Genomic DNA, 24037 nt, shown 5'->3' with positions numbered 1-24037 from the left:
TGTTGTAGTGGTCACTAAACCTCCAGATAATGACTGTATCACCCAGTGATGAAGTGGTCACTAAACCTGCATATAATGACTGTTTCACCCAGTGATGTTCTGGAGTCACTAAACCTCCAGATAATGACTGTTTCACCCAGTATTGTAGTGGTCACTAAACCTCCAGATAATGACTGTATCACCCAGTGATGTAGTGGAGTCACTAAACCTCCAGATAATGACTGTTTCACCCAGTGTTGTAGTGGTCACTAAACCTCCAGATAATGACTGTATCACCCAGTGATGTAGTGGTCACTTAACCTCCAGATAATGACTGTTTCACCCAGTGTTGTAGTGGTCACTAAATCTCCAGATAATGACTGTTTCACCCAGTGATGTAGTGGAGTCACTAAACCTCCAGATAATAACTGTATCACCGAGTGATGTAGTGGAGTCACTAAACCTCCAGATAATGACTGTATCACCCATTGTTTAGTGGTCACTAAACCTCCAGATAATGACTGTATCACCCAGTGATGAAGTGGTCACTTAACCTCCAGATAATGACTTTATCACCCAGTGATGTAGTGGAGTCACTAAACCTCCAGATAATGACTGTTTCACCCAGTGATGAAGTGGTCACTAAACCTCCAGATAATGACTGTATCACCCAGTGATGAAGTGGTCACTTAACCTCCAGATAATGACTGTATCACCCAGTGATGTATTGGTCACTAAACCTCCAGATAATGACTGTATCACCCAGTGATGAAGTGGTCACTAAACCTCCAGATAATGACTGTATCACCCAGTGATGAAGTGGTCACTAAACCTCCAGATAATGACTGTATCACCCAAGGATGTAGTGGAGCTACTAAACCTCCAGATAATGACTATATCACCCAGTGATGTAGTGGAGTCACTAAACCTCCAGATAATGAATGTATCACCCAGTGATGTAGTGGAGTCACTCAACCTCCAGATAATGACTGTATCACCCAGTGATGAAGTGGAGTCACTAGACCTCCAGATAATGACTGTATCACCCAGTGATGTAGTGGTCACTAAACCTCCAGATAATGAATGTATCACCCAGTGATGTAGTGGTTACTAAACCTCCAGGTAATGACTGTATCACCCAGTGATGTAGTGGAGTCACTCAACCTCCAGATAATGACTGTATCACCCAGTGATGTAGTGGAGCCACTAAACCTCCAGATAATGACTGTATCACCCAGTGATGAAGTGGTCACTAAACCTCCAGATAATGACTGTATCACCCAGTGATGTAGTGGAGCCACTAAACCTCCAGATAATAACTGTATCACCGAGTGATGTAGTGGAGTCACTAAACCTCCAGATAATGACTGTATCACCCATTGTTTAGTGGTCACTAAACCTCCAGATAATGACTGTATCACCCAGTGATGAAGTGGTCACTAAACCTGCATATAATGACTGTTTCACCCAGTGATGTTCTGGAGTCACTAAACCTCCAGATAATGACTGTTTCACCCAGTGTTGTAGTGGTCACTAAACCTCCAGATAATGACTGTATCACCCAGTGATGTAGTGGAGTCACTAAATCTGCAGATAATGACTGTTTCACCCAGTGTTGTAGTGGTCACTAAACCTCCAGATAATGACTGTATCACCCAGTGATGAAGTGGTCACTAAACCTGCAGATAATGACTGTTTCACCCAGTGATGTTCTGGAGTCACTAAACCTCCAGATAATGACTGTTTCACCCAGTGTTGTAGTGGTCACTAAACCTCCAGATAATGACTGTATCACCCAGTGATGAAGTGGTCACTAAACCTGCATATAATGACTGTTTCACCCAGTGATGTTCTGGAGTCACTAAACCTCCAGATAATGACTGTTTCACCCAGTATTGTAGTGGTCACTAAACCTCCAGATAATGACTGTATCACCCAGTGATGTAGTGGAGTCACTAAACCTCCAGATAATGACTGTTTCACCCAGTGTTGTAGTGGTCACTAAACCTCCAGATAATGACTGTATCACCCAGTGATGTAGTGGTCACTTAACCTCCAGATAATGACTGTTTCACCCAGTGTTGTAGTGGTCACTAAATCTCCAGATAATGACTGTTTCACCCAGTGATGTAGTGGAGTCACTAAACCTCCAGATAATGACCGTTTCACCCAGTGTTGTAGTGGAGTCACTAAACCTCCAGATAATGACTATATCACCCATGGTTTAGTGGTCGGTAAACCTCCAGATAATGACTATATCACCCATTGTTTAGTGGTCGGTAAACCTCCAGATAATGACTATATCACCCAGTGATGTAGTGATCACTAAACCTCCAGATAATGACTGTATCACCCAGTGATGTAGTGGAGTCACTAAACCTCCAGATAATGACTGTTTCACCCAGTGATGAAGTGGTCACTAAACCTCCAGATAATGACTATCAAAATCAAATCAAATCAAATTTTATTTGTCACATACACATGGTTAGCAGATGTTAATGCGAGTGTAGCGAAATGCTTGTGCTTCTAGTTCCGACAATGCAGTAATAACCAACAAGTAATCTAACTAACAATTCCAAAACTACTGTCTTATACACACAAGTGTAAGGGGATAAAGAATATGTACATAAAGATATATGAATGAGTGATGGTACAGAGCGGCATAGGCAAGATACAGTAGATGGTATCGAGTACAGTATATACATATGAGATGAGTATGTAAACAAAGTGGCATAGTTAAAGTGGCTAGTGATACATGTATTACATAAGGATGCAGTAGATGATATAGAGTACAGTATATACGTATACATATGAGATGAATAATGTAGGGTATGTAAACATTATATTAGGTAGCATTGTTTAAAGTGGCTAGTGATATATTTTACATCATTTCCCATCAATTCCCATTATTCAAGTGGCTGGAGTTCAGTCAGTGTGTTGGCAGCAGCCACTCAATGTTAGTGGTGGCTGTTTAACAGTCTGATGGCTGTTTTTCAGTCTCTCGGTCCCAGCTTTGATGCACTTGTACTGACCTCGCCTTCTGGATTGTAGCGGGGTGAACAGGCAGTGGCTCGGGTGGTTGTTGTCCTTGATGATCTTTATGGCCTTCCTGTAACATCGGGTGGTGTAGGTGTCCTGGAGGACAGGTAGTTTGACCCCGGTGATGCGTTGTGCAGACCTCACTACCCTCCGGAGAGCCTTACGGTTGTGGGCGGAGCAGTTGCCGTACCAGGCAGTGATACAGCCCGACAGGATGCTCTCGATTGTGCATCTGTAGAAGTTTGTGAGTGCTTCTGGTGACAAGCCAAATTTCTTCAGCCTCCTGCTGTCTGTGTGGGTGGACCAATTCAGTTTGTCCGTGATGTGTACGCCGAGGAACTTAAAACTTACTACCCTCTCCACTACTGTTCCATCGATGTGGATAGGGGGGTGATCCCTCTGCTGTTTCCTGAAGTCCACAATCATCTCCTTTGTTTTGTTGACGTTGAGTGTGAGGTTATTTTCCTGACACCACACTCCGAGGGCCCTCACCTCCTCCCTGTAGGCCGTCTCATCGTTGTTGGTAATCAAGCTTACCACTGTAGTGTCGTCCGCAAACTTGATTATTGAGTTGGAGACGTGCATGGCCACACAGTCGTGGGTGAACAGGGAGTACAGGAGAGGGCTCAGAACGCACCCTTGTGGGGCCCCAGTTTTGAGAATCAGCGGGGTGGAGATGTTGTTACCTACCCTCACTACCTGGGGGCGGCCCGTCAGGAAGTCCAGTACCCAGTTGCACAGGGTGCGGTCGAGACCCAGGGTCTCGAGCTTGATGATGAGCTTGGAGGGTACTACGGTGTTAAATGCTGAGCTGTAGTCGAAGAACATCATTCTCACATAGATATTCTCTTGTCCAGATGGGTTAGGGCCGTGTGCAGTGTGGTTGCGATTGCATCGTCTGTGGACCTATTGGGGTGGTAAGCAAATTGGAGTGGGTCTAGGGTGTCAGGTAGGGTGGAGGTGATATGTTCCTTGACTAGTCTCTCAAAGCACTGAAAGCACTGAAGTTTGAACAGGTCAGACTAAACCTACCTAATTCTGGTATCCCCATCGACGACCTTGGTGAGCAGGCAAGCGGTGAGGGTAGAGGTGAGGCAATTGCCAAAGCAGCGTAAATCAGCTCCTGGCCCCTCATCAAATATGCTAGTCAGACAGACACCCCCCCCCCCCCACACACACACACACACACACACACACACACACACACAGCACTGATTACATTGTCAGTATGATATGACTGTCAAATGATTATCCTGGTGGATCACCTTTCTATTTCACTTCATGGCGCAGTGATGAGGCCGGTTCCACCAGGTTATGAAGGTGAATTGGGACAAAACTTGAAACTGTTAGTACCTTTCAACCTGGTCAAATGTCACCAACCTGATTCAAGTCCCTGTTCCATTTATAGGAATGCTCACAGCGAGGGTCCCTGTTCCATTTATAGGAATGCTCACAGCGAGGGTCCCTGTTCCATTTATAGGAATGCTCACAGCGAGCATCCCTGTTCCATTTATAGGAATGCTCACAGCGAGCGTCCCTGTTCCATTTATAAGAATGCTCACAGCGAGCGTCCCTGTTCCATTTATAGGAATACTCACAGCGAGGGTTTGGTGATGCTGAGGGTGTCCTTGATGGTCTTCTATATGCTGCATGTTCTGCTGCAAACTAGACCTCTCAAACAACTGCAGCAGGGAATCCTCATAAATAATGTACTTCCTCATCTTATGATGTGGTGTTGACTAAGAGGGCTGTGACTGGGAGGGCCTGTAACTGGGAGGGCCTGTGACTGGGAGGGCCTGTGACTGGGAGGGCCTGTGACTGGGAGGGCCTGTGACTGGGAGGGCCTGTGACTGGGAGGGCCTGTGACTGGGAGGGCCTGAAAGCTTTTTAATAATGTACTTCACAATGACTACTAGTTGTATCTGCTTAGCTGGGTAATGAATCTACTACTTTATAAAATGGCTATTTTCTATTATAACTCCACATAGCACACATTACCGTTCTTGATGAAGCAGTCCTTGTCAAAATAATTGTATGATTTACATATGTAGACTGACTGTAGCTCACGATTGGATTAGATTCAGGTCGGTGATTCCGTGACCTTTTGTTGTTTACAGAGTCAGACATGAGTCAACAAATATGGACGCATACATTTATTTTAATTTAATTTACTTAAAGCCAGAATGTGGCGTTTGTGTTTCAGCCACATAGAGGAGGATATCCCCAATTCTTAAGTGTGTTCCTGTTTTAGCACTTACATATACTGTTGCTTGATATCCCAAGACCGGTGTTGGTCCATATTCCACATATTTAGTTACTATAGGCATATCCTGTTATGCCATTTGCCCACAGAAATAGATCTAAAATATCCACATCCTAATGGATCAATATTACCTGTAGAGCAAGGGTCTTCAACAGGCCAATCACCTATAAGCAGCTCGCCAAACAATTCTAAAAGTACATACAATTTTCACGTGTTCCAACATAAACTGTCATAAACAAATCTCACAACTATCAGACACCTCAAGCTCCCAGTTTCTATGTAATCAAGGCAACATTGACATTATCCCCTGGTGTAAACTAAGATGGCGCCAGTTTCTATGTATTCAAGGCAACATTGACATTATCCCCTGGTGTAAACTAAGATGGCGCCAGAGAAGAAGGCTGACGTTTTTCGTGTTCCTATCCAATTGTGTTTTTTGTTCAATTCCTTGTGTTGTTTGTAACTTCCCCGGGAACAAGCCCAGATCCCCGTCATTTGTGTGAAGAGAAGGATGAGAAAGAGGAGCCGGAGATCGGGCTGCTTTCTGAGAATTCATAGGCGATAGAATAAACCCCCACTGCCTTCCATTCTGCTAGCAAACGTGCAATCTTTGGAAAATATACTACACTGTTCGAGCTAGAAACACAAGCATTTAGTTAGATACTACTGGACTGTTGGAGCTAGAAACACAAGCATTTAGTTAGATACTACTGGACTGTTGGAGCTAGAAACACAAGCATTTAGTTAGATACTACTACACTGTTGGAGCTGGAAACACAAGCATTTAGTTAGATACTACTGCACTGTTCGAGCTAGAAACACAAGCATTTAGTTAGATACTACTGGACTGTTGGAGCTAGAAACACAAGCATTTTGTTAGATACTACTACACTGTTGGAGCTAGAAACACAAGCATTTTGTCACGAGTCCGACCGAGGGTGTTTCCTTTTCCCGGGCGGGTGGCGCTCGGCGGTCGTCGTCACCGGCCTATTAGCTGCCACTGATTGTTTTTCCTCCCCCTCCTTGTATGTTTAGTGGTAGCACCTGTGTAGGGTTAATTAGTTTGTCTTTATTAGACAGCCGGCCTGCCTGGTTGTTGTGCGGGATTATTTCTATGTAACCTTCGGCTCTGTTGTAGAGGTACGTGTTTTGTGCCTGGTCGTGATTTGTTCCATTGTACATTTTGATTCCCTGTGTTTGGGAACGTTACTTTTGTGAGCACCCTGTGGTGTGTTAGGCGCTATTAAAAGACGCACAGCATTGAACTCTCTGTCTCCTGCATTTGACTCCACACCCACGACACCCGGAGCATTACACATTTAGTTAGATATTATTGCACTGTTGGAGCTAGAAACACAACCATTTAGTTAGATACTACTATACTGTTGGAGCTAGGAACACAAGCATTTAGTTAGATACTACTGCACTGTTGGAGCTGGGAACACAAGCATTTAGTTAGATATTACTATACTGTTGGAGCTGGAAACACAATTATTTAGTTAGATATTACTGCACTGTTGGAGCTGGAAACACAAGCATTTAGTTAGATACCAGTCCACTGTTGGAGCTAGGAACACAAGCATTTAGTTAGATACCAGTCCACTGTTGGAGCTAGGAACACAAGCATTTAGTTAGATACTACTGCACTGTTGGAGCTAGAAACACAAGCATTTAGTTAGATACTACTGTACTGTTGGAGCTAGGAACACAAGCATTTAGTTAGATATTAATGTACTGTTGGAGCTAGAAACACAAGCATTTAGTTAGATGCTACTGCGCTGTTGGAGCTAGAAACACAAGCATTTAGTTAGATGCTACTGCACTGTTGGAGCTAGAAACACAAGCATTTAGTTAGATACTACTGCACTGTTGGAGCTAGAAACACAAGCATTTAGTTAGATATTACTGTTGGAGCTAGAAACACAAGCATTTAGTTAGATGCTACTGCACTGTTGGAGCTAGAAACACAAGCATTTAGTTAGATGCTACTGCACTGTTGGAGCTAGAAACACAAGCATTTAGTTAGATATTACTGTTGGAGCTAGAAACACAAGCATTTAGTTAGATATTACTGTTGGAGCTAGAAACACAAGCATTTAGCTAGATATTACTGTTGGAGCTAGAAACACAAGCATTTAGTTAGATATTACTGCACTGTTGGAGCTAGAAACACAAGCATTTAGTTAGATATTACTGTTGGAGCTAGACACACAAGCATTTAGTTAGATATTACTACACGGTTGGAGCTAGAAACACAAGCATTTAGTTAGATATTACTGTTGGAGCTAGAAACACACGCATTTAGTTAGATATTACTGTTGGAGCTAGAAACACAAGCATTTAGTTAGATATTACTGTTGGAGCTAGAAACACACGCATTTAGTTAGATATTACTGTTGGAGCTAGAAACACAAGCATTTAGTTAGATATTACTGTTGGAGCTAGAAACACAAACATTTAGTTAGATACTACTGTTGGAGCTAGAAACACAAGCATTTAGTTAGATATTACTGTTGGAGCTAGAAACACAAGCATTTAGTTAGATGCTACTGCACTGTTGGAGCTGGAAACACAAGCATTTAGTTAGATACTACTGCACTGTTGGAGCTAGAAACACAAGCATTTAGTTAGATACTACTGCACTGTTGGAGCTAGAAACACAAGCATTTAGTTAGATATTACTGTTGGAGCTAGAAACACACGCATTTAGTTAGATATTACTGTTGGAGCTAGAAACACAAGCATTTAGTTAGATATTACTGTTGGAGCTAGAAACACACGCATTTAGTTAGATATTACTGTTGGAGCTAGAAACACAAGCATTTAGTTAGATATTACTGTTGGAGCTAGAAACACAAACATTTAGTTAGATATTACTGTTGGAGCTAGAAACACAAGCATTTAGTTAGATATTACTGTTGGAGCTAGAAACACAAGCATTTAGTTAGATATTACTGTTGGAGCTAGAAACACAAACATTTAGTTAGATACTACTGTTGGAGCTAGAAACACAAGCATTTAGTTAGATATTACTGTTGGAGCTAGAAACACAAGCATTTAGTTAGATGCTACTGCACTGTTGGAGCTGGAAACACAAGCATTTAGTTAGATACTACTGCACTGTTGGAGCTAGAAACACAAGCATTTAGTTAGATACTACTGCACTGTTGGAGCTAGAAACACAAGCATTTAGTTAGATATTACTGTTGGAGCTAGAAACACAAGCATTTAGTTAGATGCTACTGCACTGTTGGAGCTAGAAACACAAGCATTTAGTTAGATACTACTGAACTGTTGGAGCTAGAAACACAAGCATTTAGTTACATGCTACTGCACTGTTGGAGCTAGAAACACAAGCATTTAGTTAGATATTACTGTTGGAGCTAGAAACACAAGCATTTAGTTAGATATTACTGTTGGAGCTAGAAACACAAGCATTTAGTTAGATATTACTGAACTGTTGGAGCTAGAAACACAAGCATTTAGTTAGATACTACTGAACTGTTGGAGCTAGAAACACAAGCATTTAGTTAGATGCTACTGCACTGTTGGAGCTAGAAACACAAGCATTTAGTTAGATATTACTGTTGGAGCTAGAAACACAAGCATTTAGTTAGATACTACTGAACTGTTGGAGCTAGAAACACAAGCATTTAGTTAGATATTACTGAACTGTTGGAGCTAGAAACACATGCATTTAGTTAGATATTACTGTTGGAGCTAGAAACACAAGCATTTAGCTAGATATTACTGTTGGAGCTAGAAACACAAGCATTTAGTTAGATATTACTGCACTGTTGGAGCTAGAAACACAAGCATTTAGTTAGATATTACTGTTGGAGCTAGAAACACAAGCATTTAGTTAGATATTACTGTTGGAGCTAGAAACACAAGCATTTAGTTAGATACTACTATACTGTTGGAGCTAGACACACAAGCATTTAGTTAGATATTACTGTTGGAGCTAGAAACACACGCATTTAGTTAGATATTACTGTTGGAGCTAGAAACACAAGCATTTAGTTCGATATTACTGTTGGAGCTAGAAACACACGCATTTAGTTAGATATTACTGTTGGAGCTAGAAACACAAGCATTTAGTTAGATATTACTGTTGGAGCTAGAAACACAAGCATTTAGTTAGATATTACTGTTGGAGCTAGAAACACAAGCATTTAGTTAGATATTACTGTTGGAGCTAGAAACACAAGCATTTAGTTAGATATTACTGTTGGAGCTAGAAACACAAACATTTAGTTAGATACTACTGTTGGAGCTAGAAACACAAGCATTTAGTTAGATATTACTGTTGGAGCTAGAAACACAAGCATTTAGTTAGATATTACTGAACTGTTGGAGCTAGAAACACAAGCATTTAGTTAGATACTACTGAACTGTTGGAGCTAGAAACACAAGCATTTAGTTAGATGCTACTGCACTGTTGGAGCTAGAAACACAAGCATTTAGTTAGATATTACTGTTGGAGCTAGAAACACAAGCATTTAGTTAGATACTACTGAACTGTTGGAGCTAGAAACACAAGCATTTAGTTAGATATTACTGAACTGTTGGAGCTAGAAACACATGCATTTAGTTAGATATTACTGTTGGAGCTAGAAACACAAGCATTTAGCTAGATATTACTGTTGGAGCTAGAAACACAAGCATTTAGTTAGATATTACTGCACTGTTGGAGCTAGAAACACAAGCATTTAGTTAGATATTACTGTTGGAGCTAGAAACACAAGCATTTAGTTAGATATTACTACACTGTTGGAGCTAGAAACACAAGCATTTAGTTAGATATTACTGTTGGAGCTAGAAACACAAGCATTTAGTTAGATATTACTGTTGGAGCTAGAAACACAAGCATTTAGTTAGATATTACTACACTGTTGGAGCTAGAAACACAAACATTTAGTTAGATATTACTGTTGGAGCTAGAAACACACGCATTTAGTTAGATATTACTGTTGGAGCTAGAAACACAAGCATTTAGTTAGATATTACTGTTGGAGCTAGAAACACAAGCATTTAGTTAGATACTACTGTTGGAGCTAGAAACACAAGCATTTAGTTAGATATTACTGTTGGAGCTAGAAACACAAGCATTTCTCTACACCCGCTATAACATCTGCCAAATATGTGTATGTGACCAATACAAATGTGATTTGATTTAGACCATGTATCTGATGCTGTCTGGCCAAAAAGAATGACATGCCATACTGTTCTTTAATCAGACAGCATCAGAAACATGGTCTACACATACTAGACATACTGAGGCCGAGCTGCATATGATCAATATTTCAAAGAAATGATCTATATTTTATTATTTTATTTGGAAGGTATTATCTAACTATAACTAAATGAAAATGCCCGTCCAAATAAAAAATAAAAAAATTGATAATTTATTGGAAATGTGAGTCTGTTTAGTTATTATCTCATCTATTGCCTCTGAAAAATAAGTGTTTGACTAATATTTTTGTCACTATTTGTGTTGATGAAACTGAATACTGTGGCTGGATGGCAAAACTAAAATAACAACAGCAAAATAAGAAATAAACTCAAAGACAAAACAGATTTTTCATCCAGAAGATTTTTTTTATTTTTTTTACAAATGTCAAACAACAGTGGGCAGATTATTAATTCATTCATTCATAAATGAAAAGTAAAATAAATAAAATATTGTTGTGTTTTTGAAACACCAAAATATACTTTTTTAGAAAGTCCTCTGTAGCACATCTGACCAGAACAACTGTGGTTTCAGGGAAGTAACAGGTTGTTAATCAGGGCTGCTGTAAATCTAATGGAAATATAATGATGTACTGTGGTGAACATGAATATGACTAGGGTTGCACAATTCCGGAAACGTTCCCCAAATCCCCTGGTTCTCCAGAAATTCAGATTGGAGGATTCCCGTATTTCCTGTTAATTCCCTTATAATTGTATGCATCTTACAACCAGCATTCCTGGAAAACAGGGGACGTTTTGGGAAACTTAACAGCATTTTAAATCCGATATGTGACTGTAGATGGTGGCTGACATACAGTCATGAATATGGGTCTCAGCAACTATATTTAGGTTTGACGAGCTACCGTACGGTGGCGTATTGTATTGCGGACCCATAAAGGCCTGGTACAACCACCCTGATCTACCTGTCTACCTGATCTACCTGATCTACCTGTCTACCTGTGTATCTGTCTACCTGTCTACCTGATCTACCTGATCTACCTGTCTAGCTGTGTACCTGTCTACCTGATCTACCTGTCTACCTGTCTACCTGTGTACCTGTCTACCTGATCTACCTGTCTACCTGATCTACCTGTCTCCCTGTGTATCTGTCTACCTGTCTACCTGTCTACCTAATCTACCTGATCTACCTGTCTAGCTGTGTACCTGTCTACCTGATCTACCTGTGTACCTGTCTACCTGTCTACCTGATCTACCCGTCTACCTGTCTACCTGTCTACCTATCTACCTGTGTACCTGTGTACCTGATCTACCTGTCTACCTGTCTACCTGATCTACCTGTGTACCTGTCTACCTGATCTACCGGTCTACCTGTGTATCTGTCTACCTGTCTACCTGTCTACCTAATCTACCTGATCTACCTGTCTAGCTGTGTACCTGTCTACCTGATCTACCTGTGTACCTGTCTACCTGTCTACCTGATCTACCCGTCTACCTGTCTACCTGTCTACCTATCTACCTGTGTACCTGTCTACCTGTGTACCTGATCTACCTGTCTACCTGTGTACCTGTCTACCTGATCTACCGGTCTACCTGATCTACCTGTGTACCTGTGTACCTGATCTACCTGTCTACCTGTCTACCTGTCTACCTGATCTACCTGTGTACCTGTCTACCTGATCTACCGGTCTACCTGATCTACCTGTCTGACAAATATACACAGATTCAACCTGATAAAAATACTCTGTGGTAAAAATAGAAAGTACAAGCGTGTCTATGGTCAGAGTCAGTTTGTCATCACACTGCTGTTGTTGTACTGTTGTACTGTATGAATTCAGAGCCTCATGTTTTTTATTCTGTAATCTAGTGTGTCATTGCTTTTTACGCGTAAAGGATTTCATCATTCAGATTCAATTATTATTGTTTACAGAGGAAATAGCTTTTCGTTTATCTTTGGAGAGGAATTTTAAATGTATAAACACATTTGAAAAAATAATATTAGGTTAAAACTATTGTTTTAAAATCATTTAACTTAAATGACCAAGGAAAAAGACTGTTAACGTAATCATGTAGACGCATAAAAATATTCAGAATACAGAATTCTACCACTCAAGTGTTAAAATACATGACATCATTTATGTCTTCATAAGTTAAAACATCTTCTCACCAATAATATACCATTTAAATTCATTGATTTAAAATGAGCATATAGACATTTTAAAGCAACATAGCTGTTACTCTTATCATCACCATGGTAACATACTGTACGTGTTTCTGTCCTCTTTTGCTACTCAGTGCTTGTCCTGTTATATAGTCATGTTATATTGTCCTGTTATATTGTCCTGTTATATTGTCCTGCTATATTGTCCTGTTATATTGTCCTGTTATATAGTCATGTTATATTGTCCTGTTATATTGTCCTGTTATATTGTCCTGCTATATTGTCCTGTTAAATAGTCATGTTATATTGTCCTGCTATATTGTCCTGCTATATTGTCCTGCTATATTGTCCTGCTATATTGTCCTGCTATATTGTCCTGCTGTATTGTCCTGTTATATTGTCCTGTTATATTGTCCTGCTATATAGTCCTGCTATATTGTCCTGCTATATTGTCCTGCTATATTGTCCTGCTATATAGTCCTGCTATATTGTCCTGCTATATTGTCCTGCTATATTGTCCTGCTATATTGTCCTGCTATATTGTCCTGCTATATTGTCCTGCTATATAGTCCTGCTATATTGTCCTGCTATATTGTCCTGTTATATTGTCCTGCTATATTGTCCTGCTATATTGTCCTGCTATATTGTCCTGCTATATTGTCCTGCTATATTGTCCTGTTATATTGTCCTGCTATATTGTCCTGCTATATTGTCCTGCTATATTGTCCTGCTATATTGTCCTGCTATATTGTCCTGCTATATTGTCCTGCTATATTGTCCTGCTATATTGTCCTGCTATATTGTCCTGCTATATTGTCCTGCTATATTGTCCTGCTATATAGTCCTGCTATATTGTCCTGCTATATTGTCCTGCTATATTGTCCTGCTATATTGTCCTGCTGTATTGTCCTGCTATATTGTCCTGCTGTATTGTCCTGCTGTATTGTCCTGCTGTATTGTCCTGCTATATTGTCCTGCTATATTGTCCTGCTGTATTGTCCTGCTGTATTGTCCTGCTGTATTGTCCTGCTGTATTGTCCTGCTATATTGTCCTGCTATATTGTCCTGCTGTATTGTCCTGCTGTATTGTCCTGCTGTATTGTCCTGCTATATTGTCCTGCTATATTGTCCTGCTGTATTGTCCTGCTGTATTGTCCTGCTGTATTGTCCTGTTATATTGTCCTGCTGTATTGTCCTGCTATATTGTCCTGCTATATTGTCCTGCTATATTGTCCTGCTGTATTGTCCTGCTATATTGTCCTGCTATATTGTCCTGTTATATAGTCCTGCTATATTGTCCTGCTATATTGTCCTGCTGTATTGTCCTGCTATATTGTCCTGCTATATTGTCCTGCTATATTGTCCTGCTGTATTGTCCTGCTGTATTGTCCTGCTATATTGTCCTGCTATATTGTCCTGCTGTATTGTCCTGCTATATTGTCCTGCTATATTGTCCTGCTGTATTGTCCTGCTATATTGTCCTGCTATATTGTCCTGCTGTATTGTCCTGCTGTATTGTCCTAGTACAACAACATACTCAGCTAAAAGCCTTATACAAATAGTACACAAAACAAGCTGTCTGCTACAAATAGCTTGAAGCGTTGTCCCGTAAGTTGTGGATGACACTGGAGAATTGCTGCTTTTTAATCAGAACTCAAAAATTCATTTGAAAGGTTTTGTGCTTTAAAACCATGACATTAGTTTACGTTGCTTTCTTCTCCTCCTCCTCTTCATCCTCCTCTCCTCCTCCTCTTCATCCTCCTCTCCTCCTCCTCTTCATCCTCTCCTACTCCTCCTCCTCCTCTCCTCCCCCTCTTCATCCTCCTCTCCTCGTCCTCCTCTCCTCCTCCTCTCCATCCTCCTCTTCCTCCTTCCCTCCCCCTTTTCTCCTCAGTAAGGTCTCCAGACAGCTTCATCCATGCGTCCCCCAGCAGAGTTGAGTACGGTTGGGGAGTTGCTGTGACTCCCGTCCCCCTCCACCCCTCCATCTGCCTGGCTGGGCAGGTTAGGGTTAACCAGGGAGCTACCGGTGGAGGCGCTGGTGCAGGGAGGAACCATTCTGGAGGGGGAGCGGTCCCCCCCGGGAACCATGGAGAACTGGTACGACCCAGAGGATGGTCCATAGTAGAGATAGGGAGCGCTGCTGGTCGGAAACGGTCCACTCTGACTCTGGGTGGACCCGGGGTAGGGAGGTGGCAGGTAGGGGTGGTAGTGGGCGGAGCCTAGTGACATGGCGGAGGTGACAGGAGGGGTGTAGGTAAAGGTGGTGGGGTAGTGCATTCTGGGACTGGAGAAACCGGACTCCGTCAGAGAGGAGAGACCCGGGAACTGACGCTCAAACTGACCTGGGAACGGACTGAGATCTGACGAACCTAGAGAGAGAGACGGATAGAGGGAGAACCCGGTTTAAAACACGTCATCACAACATTGATTCATTTAGCTGCATCGTCCCTTCATGAAAAACACATCTTTTGGAGTATTGACAGTATCCTTTATTCATGTCGTCCCTTAAAGTTTAGAAATATATTTTACAATCTATTCTGACGACCGGTGCCAAGACAACAGCAAACTATTAAATGACAGGTATATTTATTATATGACTCCAAACCTCAACAGTATAAAATCGAATAGTCAATTTAACATTATTAAACATGTTCTCGGAGTTGGTCTGATGTGATACAAAGAACAGAAATAAAATGTTAAACGACTAGATACCTGTACAGTGTGTAATGTGTGTGTTATGAACGTAATTATAAAACACAACATGGAACTCAGTAAATCTTTGACATTGTAGCACGTTACGTTTATATTTGTGTTCAGTCTAAATGAATCTATGGATTTCACATGACTAGGCAGGGGCATGGGAGGGGCTGGGAGGGGCTGGGAGGGGCTGGGAGGGGCTGGGAAGGGCTGGGAGGGGCTGGGAGGGGCTGGGAGGGGCTGGGAGGGGCTGGGAGGGGCTGGGAGGGGCTGGGAGGGGCATGGGAGGGGCTGGGAGGGGCTGGGAGGGGCTGGGAGGGGCATGGGAGGGGCATGGGAGGGGCTGGGAAGGGCTGGGAGGGGCTGGGAAGGGCTGGGAGGGGCTGGGAAGGGCTGGGAGGGGCTGGGAAGGGCTGGGAGGGGCTGGGAGGGGCATGGGAGGGGCTGGGAGGGGCTGGGAAGGGCTGGGAGGGGCTGGGAAGGGCTGGGAGGGGCTGGGAGGGGCATGGGAGGGGCTGGGAGGGGCTGGGAAGGCAGAGGCATGGGAGGGGCTGGGAGGGGCTGGGAAGGCAGGGGCATGGGAGGGGCTGGGAGGGGCTGGGAAGGCAGGGCCATGGGAGGGGCTGGGAAGGCAGGGCCATGGGAGGGGCTGGGAAGGCAGGGGCATGGGAGGGGCTGGGAAGGCAGGGGCATGGGAGGGGCTGGGAGCCAGGCCCGGCCAATTAGAATGAGTTTTTTTCCAAAAAAGGGCTTTTTAACAGACAGAAACAGTTTCATCAGCTGTTCGGGTGGCAGGTCTCAGATGACCCCGCAGGCAAAGAAGTCAGATGTGAACGTCCTGGGCTGGCGTGGTCAAATGGTCTGCGGTTGTGAGGACGGTTGGATGTACTGTCAAATTTTCTAAAACAACGTTTACGGTAGAGAAATGAACATTTAATTCCCTGGCAACAGTTCTAGTGGACATTCCTGCAGTCGGCATGCCAATTGCACCCCCCCCCTCAACTTGAGACATCTGTGGCATTGTGTTGTGTGACAAAACTGCACATTTTAGACTGGCCTTATATTCTCCCCAGCACAAGGTGGACCTGTGTAATGATCATGCTGTTTAATCAGCTTCTTGATATGCCACACCTGTCAGGTGGGTGGATTATCTTGGTGTAGGAGAAACACTCCTTTGGAACATTTCAGCTCATAAGGTCATAGGTCAACACACTGTCATAGGTTCAGCTCATGAAACATGGGACCAACACTTTACATGTTGAGTTTATATTTTTGTTGTGTGTGTGTTGATGTCTCTGTGTTGATGTCTCTGTCTTGATGTCTCTGTGTTAATGTCTCTGTGTTAATGTCTCTGTCTTGATGTCTCTGTCTTGATGTCTCTGTGTTGATGTCTCTGTGTTGATGTCTCTGTGTTGATGTCTCTGTCTTGATGTCTCTGTGTTGATGTCTCTGTGTTAATGTCTCTGTGTTAATGTCTCTGTGTTAATGTCTCTGTGTTAATGTCTCTGTGTTGATGTCTCTGTGTTAATGTCTCTGTGTGTGTGTGTGTGTGTGTGTGTGTGTGTGTGTGTGTGTGTGTGTGTGTGTGTGTGTGTGTGTGTGTGTGTGTGTGTGTGTGTGTGTGTGTGTGTGGGCATATTGATGAACATAAAGAGTAGTGTGGATGACTGAGGAGGGGCCCATGTGGAACCAATTTGAGCAGGAACAGTTTCCATGGAGCCTTAATGAGGCAGGAGCTGCTCTGATGTGGCTCCTCTCCTCCCTCCCTCCATCCCTTCCTTTCCTTCTCCATCCCTCATCTAACACAGGCTGGGGGGAGGTAGGGAGAGGGAGGAAGGAGGGGCAGAGAGAGGGAGGAAGGAGGGGAAGAGAGAGAGAGAATCTCTCTGCTCCCTTCATCTGCCTGCCTGTCTGCCTGCCTGCCTGCCTGCCTGCCTGCCTGTCTGTCTGTCTGTCTGTCTGTCTGTCTGTCTGTCTGTCTGTCTGTCTGTCTGTCTGTCTGTCTGTCTGTCTGTCTGTCTGTCTGTCTGTCTGTCTGTCTGTCTGTCTGTCTCAGCTTCACCCCTAACAGGCTGTGGTGGGCATCTAGCTGGGCCAGAGAGGTAAAAAAAGAATAGGAGCGACACACACACCATGCTGCTCTTATCATAAATCACATGGCGTCTTCTGTGTCAACATGTCTACCAAGGGAGTGTGGGTGGGTGGGTGATTTTATATGGAGAAGTAATAGCGAAGCCGGATTGCTGCTAGAGTCACATAACATACGATTGTAATTAGTGAATTAGTGACCGCCGCCCACCAGCCCCGTTAGAATGTTCTAGAATAGAAGGTGATGGTTCTAGATCTGTTAGACTGTTCTAGAATATAATGTGGTTGTTCCAGATCTGTTAGACTGTTCTAGAATATGAGGTGATTGTTCCAGATCTGTTAGACTGTTCTAGAATATGAGGTGATTGTTCCAGATCTGCTAGACTGTTCTAGAATAGAAGGTGATGGTTCTAGGTCTGTTAGACTGTTCTAGAATATGAGGTGATTGTTCCAGATCTGTTAGACTGTTCTAGAATATAATGTGGTTGTTCCAGATCTGTTAGACTGTTCTAGAATATAATGTGGTCGTTCCAGATCTGTTAGACTGTTCTAGAATATAATGTGGTCGTTCCAGATCTGTTAGACTGTTCTAGAATATAATGTGGTCGTTCCAGATCTGTTAGACTGTTCTAGAATATAAGGTGATTGTTCCAGATCTGTTAGACTGTTCTAGAATATAAGGTGATTGTTCCAGATCTGTTAGACTGTTCTAGAATATAATGTGGTCGTTCCAGATCTGTTAGACTGTTCTAGAATATAAGGTGATTGTTCCAGATCTGTTAGACTGTTCTAGAATATGAGGTGATTGTTCCAGATCTGTTAGACTGTTCTAGAATATAATGTGGTTGTTCCAGATCTGTTAGACTGTTCTAGAATATAATGTGGTTGTTCCAGATCTGTTAGACTGTTCTAGAATATAATGTGGTTGTTCCAGATCTGTTAGACTGTTCTAGAATATAATGTGGTTGTTCCAGATCTGTTAGACTGTTCTAGAATATAATGCGGTTGTTCCAGATATTTTAGACTGTTCTAGAATATAATGTGGTTGTTCCAGATATGTTAGACTGTTCTAGAATATGAGGTGATTGTTCCAGATCTGTTACACCACAGGAGTCAAACTCATACCACGGAGGGCCGAGTGTCTGCAGGTTTGGTACTTAATTGATTAATTAAGGTCACTAATTAGTAAGCAACTCCCCTCACCTGGTTGTCTAGGTCACTAATTACTAAGGAACTCCCCTCACCTGCTTGTCTAGGGCACAAATTACTAAGGAACCCCCCTCACCTGGTTGTCTAGGTCACTAATTACTAAGGAACTCCCCTCACCTGGTTGTCTAGGTCACTAATTACTAAGGAACTCCCCTCACCTGGTTGTCTAGGTCACTAACTACTTTGGAACTCCCCTCACCTGGTTGTCTAGGTCACTAATTACTAAGGAACTCCCCTCACCTGGTTGTCTAGGTCACTAACTACTAAGGAACTCCCCTCACCTGGTTGTCTAGGTCACTAATTACTAAGGAACTCCCCTCACCTGGTTGTCTAGGTCACTAATTACTAAGGAACTCCCCTCACCTGGTTGTCTAGGTCACTAACTACTAAGGAACTCCCCTCACCTGGTTGTCTAGGTCACTAATTACTAAGGAACTCCCCTCACCTGGTTGTCTAGGTCACAAATTACTAAGGAACTCCCCTCACCTGGTTGTCTAGGTCACTAATTACTAAGGAACTCCCCTCACCTGGTTGTCTAGGTCTTTATTGAAAGGAAAACACAAAAACCTGCTGACACTAAGCCCTCCATGGAATGAGTTTGACACCCCTGTCAAGGTTATTGTTCTTCTCGGAATAGTCTAACACTGTGGTGGTCTAACTGTTCAATATACCTATCACTGACTGACTGACTGTCTGACTGACTGTCTGACTGACTGCTGGAATAGTCTAACACTGTGGTGGTCTAACTGTTCAATATACCTATCACTGACTGACTGACTGACTGACTGACTGACTGACTGACTGACTGACTGTCTGACTGACTGTCTGACTGACTGACTGTCTGACTGACTGACTGACTGCTGGAATAGTCTAACACTGTGGTGGTCTAACTGTTCAATATACCTATCACTGACTGACTGACTGTCTGACTGACTGACTGACTGACTGCTGGAATAGTATAACACTGTGGTGGTCTAACTGTTCAATATACCTATCACTGACTGACTGACTGTCTGACTGACTGACTGACTGTCTGACTGACTGCTGGAATAGTCTAACACTGTGGTGGTCTAACTGTGCAATATACCTATCACTGACTGACTGACTGTCTGACTGACTGACTGTCTGACTGACTGCTGGAATAGTCTAACACTGTGGTGGTCTAACTGTTCAATATACCTCTCACTGACTGACTGACTGTCTGACTGACTGACTGTCTGACTGACTGCTGGAATAGTCTAACACTGTGGTGGTCTAACTGTTCAATATACCTATCACTGACTGACTGACTGACTGACTGACTGCTGGAATAGTCTAACACTGTGGTGGTCTAACTGTTCAATATACCTATCACTGACTGACTGACTGTCTGACTGACTGACTGACTGACTGACTGAGTGCTGGAATAGTCTAAAACTGTGGTGGTCTAACTGTGCAATATACCTCTCACTGACTGTCTGACTGTCTGACTGACGGACTGACTGCTGGAATAGTCTAACACTGTGGTGGTCTAACTGTGCAATATACCTATCACTGACTGACTGACTGACTGACTGACTGACTGCTGGAATAGTCTAACACTGTGGTGGTCTAACTGTTCAATATACCTATCACTGACTGACTGACTGTCTGACTGACTGACTGACTGACTGCTGGAATAGTCTAACACTGTGGTGGTCTAACTGTGCAATATACCTATCACTGACTGACTGACTGTCTGACTGACTGACTGACTGACTGTCTGACTGTCTGTCTGACTGACTGCTGGAATAGTCTAACACTGTGGTGGTCTAACTGTTCAATATACCTATCACTGACTGACTGACTGTCTGACTGACTGACTGACTGCTGGAATAGTCTAACATTGTGGTGGTCTAACTGTGCAATATACCTATCACTGCCTGACTGTCTGACTGTCTGACTGACTGACTGACTGCTGGAATAGTCTAACACTGTGGTGGTCTAACTGTGCAATATACCTCTCACTGACTGTCTGACTGACTGCTGGAATAGTCTAACACTGTGGTGGTCTAACTGTTCAATATACCTTTCACTGACTGACTGACTGACTGACTGTCTGTCTGACTGACTGACTGCTGGAATAGTCTAACACTGTGGTGGTCTAACTGTGCAATATACCTATCACTGACTGACTGACTGTCTGACTGACTGACTGACTGACTGTCTGACTGTCTGTCTGACTGACTGACTGCTGGAATAGTCTAACACTGTGGTGGTCTAACTGTTCAATATACCTATCACTGACTGACTGACTGTCTGACTGACTGACTGACTGCTGGAATAGTCTAACATTGTGGTGGTCTAACTGTGCAATATACCTATCACTGCCTGACTGTCTGACTGTCTGACTGACTGACTGACTGCTGGAATAGTCTAACACTGTGGTGGTCTAACTGTGCAATATACCTCTCACTGACTGTCTGACTGACTGCTGGAATAGTCTAACACTGTGGTGGTCTAACTGTTCAATATACCTTTCACTGACTGACTGACTGACTGACTGTCTGTCTGACTGACTGACTGACTGCTGGAATAGTCTAACACTGTGGTGGTCTAACTGTTCAATATACCTTTCACTGACTGTCTGACTGTCTGACTGACTGACTGACTGACTGCTGGAATAGTCTAACACTGTGGTGGTCTAACTGTTCAATATACCTCTCACTGACTGACTGACTGACTGACTGACTGACTGACTGACTGACTGACTGACTGACTGACTGTCTGACTGACTGCTGGAATAGTCTAACACTGTGGTGGTCTAACTGTTCAATATACCTCTCACTGACTGACTGACTGACTGCTGGAATAGTCTAACACTGTGGTGGTCTAACTGTTCAATATACCTTTCACTGACTGTCTGACTGTCTGACTGACTGACTGACTGACTGCTGGAATAGTCTAACACTGTGGTGGTCTAACTGTGCAATTTACCTATCACTGACTAACTGACTGTCTGACTGACTGACTGACTGACTGTCTGACTGTCTGTCTGTCTGACTGACTGACTGCGGGAATAGTCTAACACTGTGGTGGTCTAACTGTTCAATATACCTATCACTGACTGACTGACTGTCTGACTGACTGACTGACTGACTGACTGACTGCTGGAATAGTCTAACACTGTGGTGGTCTAACTGTGCATTATACCTATCACTGACTGACTGACTGACTGACTGACTGACTGACTGCTGGAATAGTCTAACACTGTGGTGGTCTAACTGTGCAATATACCTCTCACTGACTGTCTGACTGTCTGACTGACTGACTGACTGCTGGAATAGTCTAACACTGTGGTGGTCTAACTGTGCAATATACCTCTCACTGACTGTCTGACTGTCTGACTGACTGACTGACTGCTGGAATAGTCTAACACTGTGGTGGTCTAACTGTGCAATATACCTATCACTGACTGACTGACTGACTGACTGCTGGAATAGTCTAACACTGTGGTGGTCTAACTGTTCAATATACCTATCACTGACTGACTGACTGTCTGACTGACTGACTGACTGCTGGAATAGTCTAACATTGTGGTGGTCTAACTGTGCAATATACCTATCACTGCCTGACTGTCTGACTGTCTGACTGACTGACTGACTGCTGGAATAGTCTAACACTGTGGTGGTCTAACTGTGCAATATACCTCTCACTGACTGTCTGACTGACTGCTGGAATAGTCTAACACTGTGGTGGTCTAACTGTTCAATATACCTTTCACTGACTGACTGACTGACTGACTGTCTGTCTGACTGACTGACTGCTGGAATAGTCTAACACTGTGGTGGTCTAACTGTGCAATATACCTATCACTGACTGACTGACTGTCTGACTGACTGACTGACTGACTGTCTGACTGTCTGTCTGACTGACTGACTGCTGGAATAGTCTAACACTGTGGTGGTCTAACTGTTCAATATACCTATCACTGACTGACTGACTGTCTGACTGACTGACTGACTGCTGGAATAGTCTAACATTGTGGTGGTCTAACTGTGCAATATACCTATCACTGCCTGACTGTCTGACTGTCTGACTGACTGACTGACTGCTGGAATAGTCTAACACTGTGGTGGTCTAACTGTGCAATATACCTCTCACTGACTGTCTGACTGACTGCTGGAATAGTCTAACACTGTGGTGGTCTAACTGTTCAATATACCTTTCACTGACTGACTGACTGACTGACTGTCTGTCTGACTGACTGACTGACTGCTGGAATAGTCTAACACTGTGGTGGTCTAACTGTTCAATATACCTTTCACTGACTGTCTGACTGTCTGACTGACTGACTGACTGACTGCTGGAATAGTCTAACACTGTGGTGGTCTAACTGTTCAATATACCTCTCACTGACTGACTGACTGACTGACTGACTGACTGACTGACTGACTGACTGTCTGACTGACTGCTGGAATAGTCTAACACTGTGGTGGTCTAACTGTTCAATATACCTCTCACTGACTGACTGACTGACTGACTGACTGACTGTCTGACTGACTGCTGGAATAGTCTAACACTGTGGTGGTCTAACTGTTCAATATACCTTTCACTGACTGACTGACTGACTGACTGTCTGTCTGACTGACTGACTGCTGGAATAGTCTAACACTGTGGTGGTCTAACTGTGCAATATACCTATCACTGACTGACTGACTGTCTGACTGACTGACTGACTGACTGTCTGTCTGTCTGACTGACTGACTGCTGGAATAGTCTAACACTGTGGTGGTCTAACTGTTCAATATACCTATCACTGACTGACTGACTGTCTGACTGACTGACTGACTGCTGGAATAGTCTAACATTGTGGTGGTCTAACTGTGCAATATACCTATCACTGCCTGACTGTCTGACTGTCTGACTGACTGACTGACTGCTGGAATAGTCTAACACTGTGGTGGTCTAACTGTGCAATATACCTCTCACTGACTGTCTGACTGACTGCTGGAATAGTCTAACACTGTGGTGGTCTAACTGTTCAATATACCTTTCACTGACTGACTGACTGACTGACTGTCTGTCTGACTGACTGACTGACTGCTGGAATAGTCTAACACTGTGGTGGTCTAACTGTTCAATATACCTTTCACTGACTGTCTGACTGTCTGACTGACTGACTGACTGACTGCTGGAATAGTCTAACACTGTGGTGGTCTAACTGTTCAATATACCTCTCACTGACTGACTGACTGACTGACTGACTGACTGACTGACTGACTGACTGACTGACTGACTGTCTGACTGACTGCTGGAATAGTCTAACACTGTGGTGGTCTAACTGTTCAATATACCTCTCACTGACTGACTGACTGACTGACTGACTGACTGTCTGACTGACTGCTGGAATAGTCTAACACTGTGGTGGTCTAACTGTGCAATTTACC

The 24037-nt window shown here is 43.1% G+C and overlaps 1 protein-coding gene across 1 annotated transcript in view; it reads right to left on the bottom strand.

The window, feature by feature from the left end:
• Positions 1 to 14030: 14030 nt before the first annotated feature.
• Positions 14031 to 24037, bottom strand: part of runx2b (RUNX family transcription factor 2b) — a 124132-nt gene continuing 114125 nt past the window's right edge. The window contains exon 6 of the mRNA XM_031836724.1: positions 14031 to 15004. Coding sequence (XP_031692584.1) covers positions 14523 to 15004 — 482 coding nt within the window. The 3' untranslated portion in view covers positions 14031 to 14522. The remainder of the gene's footprint in view (positions 15005 to 24037) is intronic.

The sequence above is a fragment of the Oncorhynchus kisutch genome, linkage group LG12 (assembly GCF_002021735.2).
Source record: "Oncorhynchus kisutch isolate 150728-3 linkage group LG12, Okis_V2, whole genome shotgun sequence".
Lineage (NCBI taxonomy): Eukaryota > Metazoa > Chordata > Actinopteri > Salmoniformes > Salmonidae > Oncorhynchus > Oncorhynchus kisutch.
This window is presented reverse-complemented; position numbering and strand designations above follow the sequence as displayed.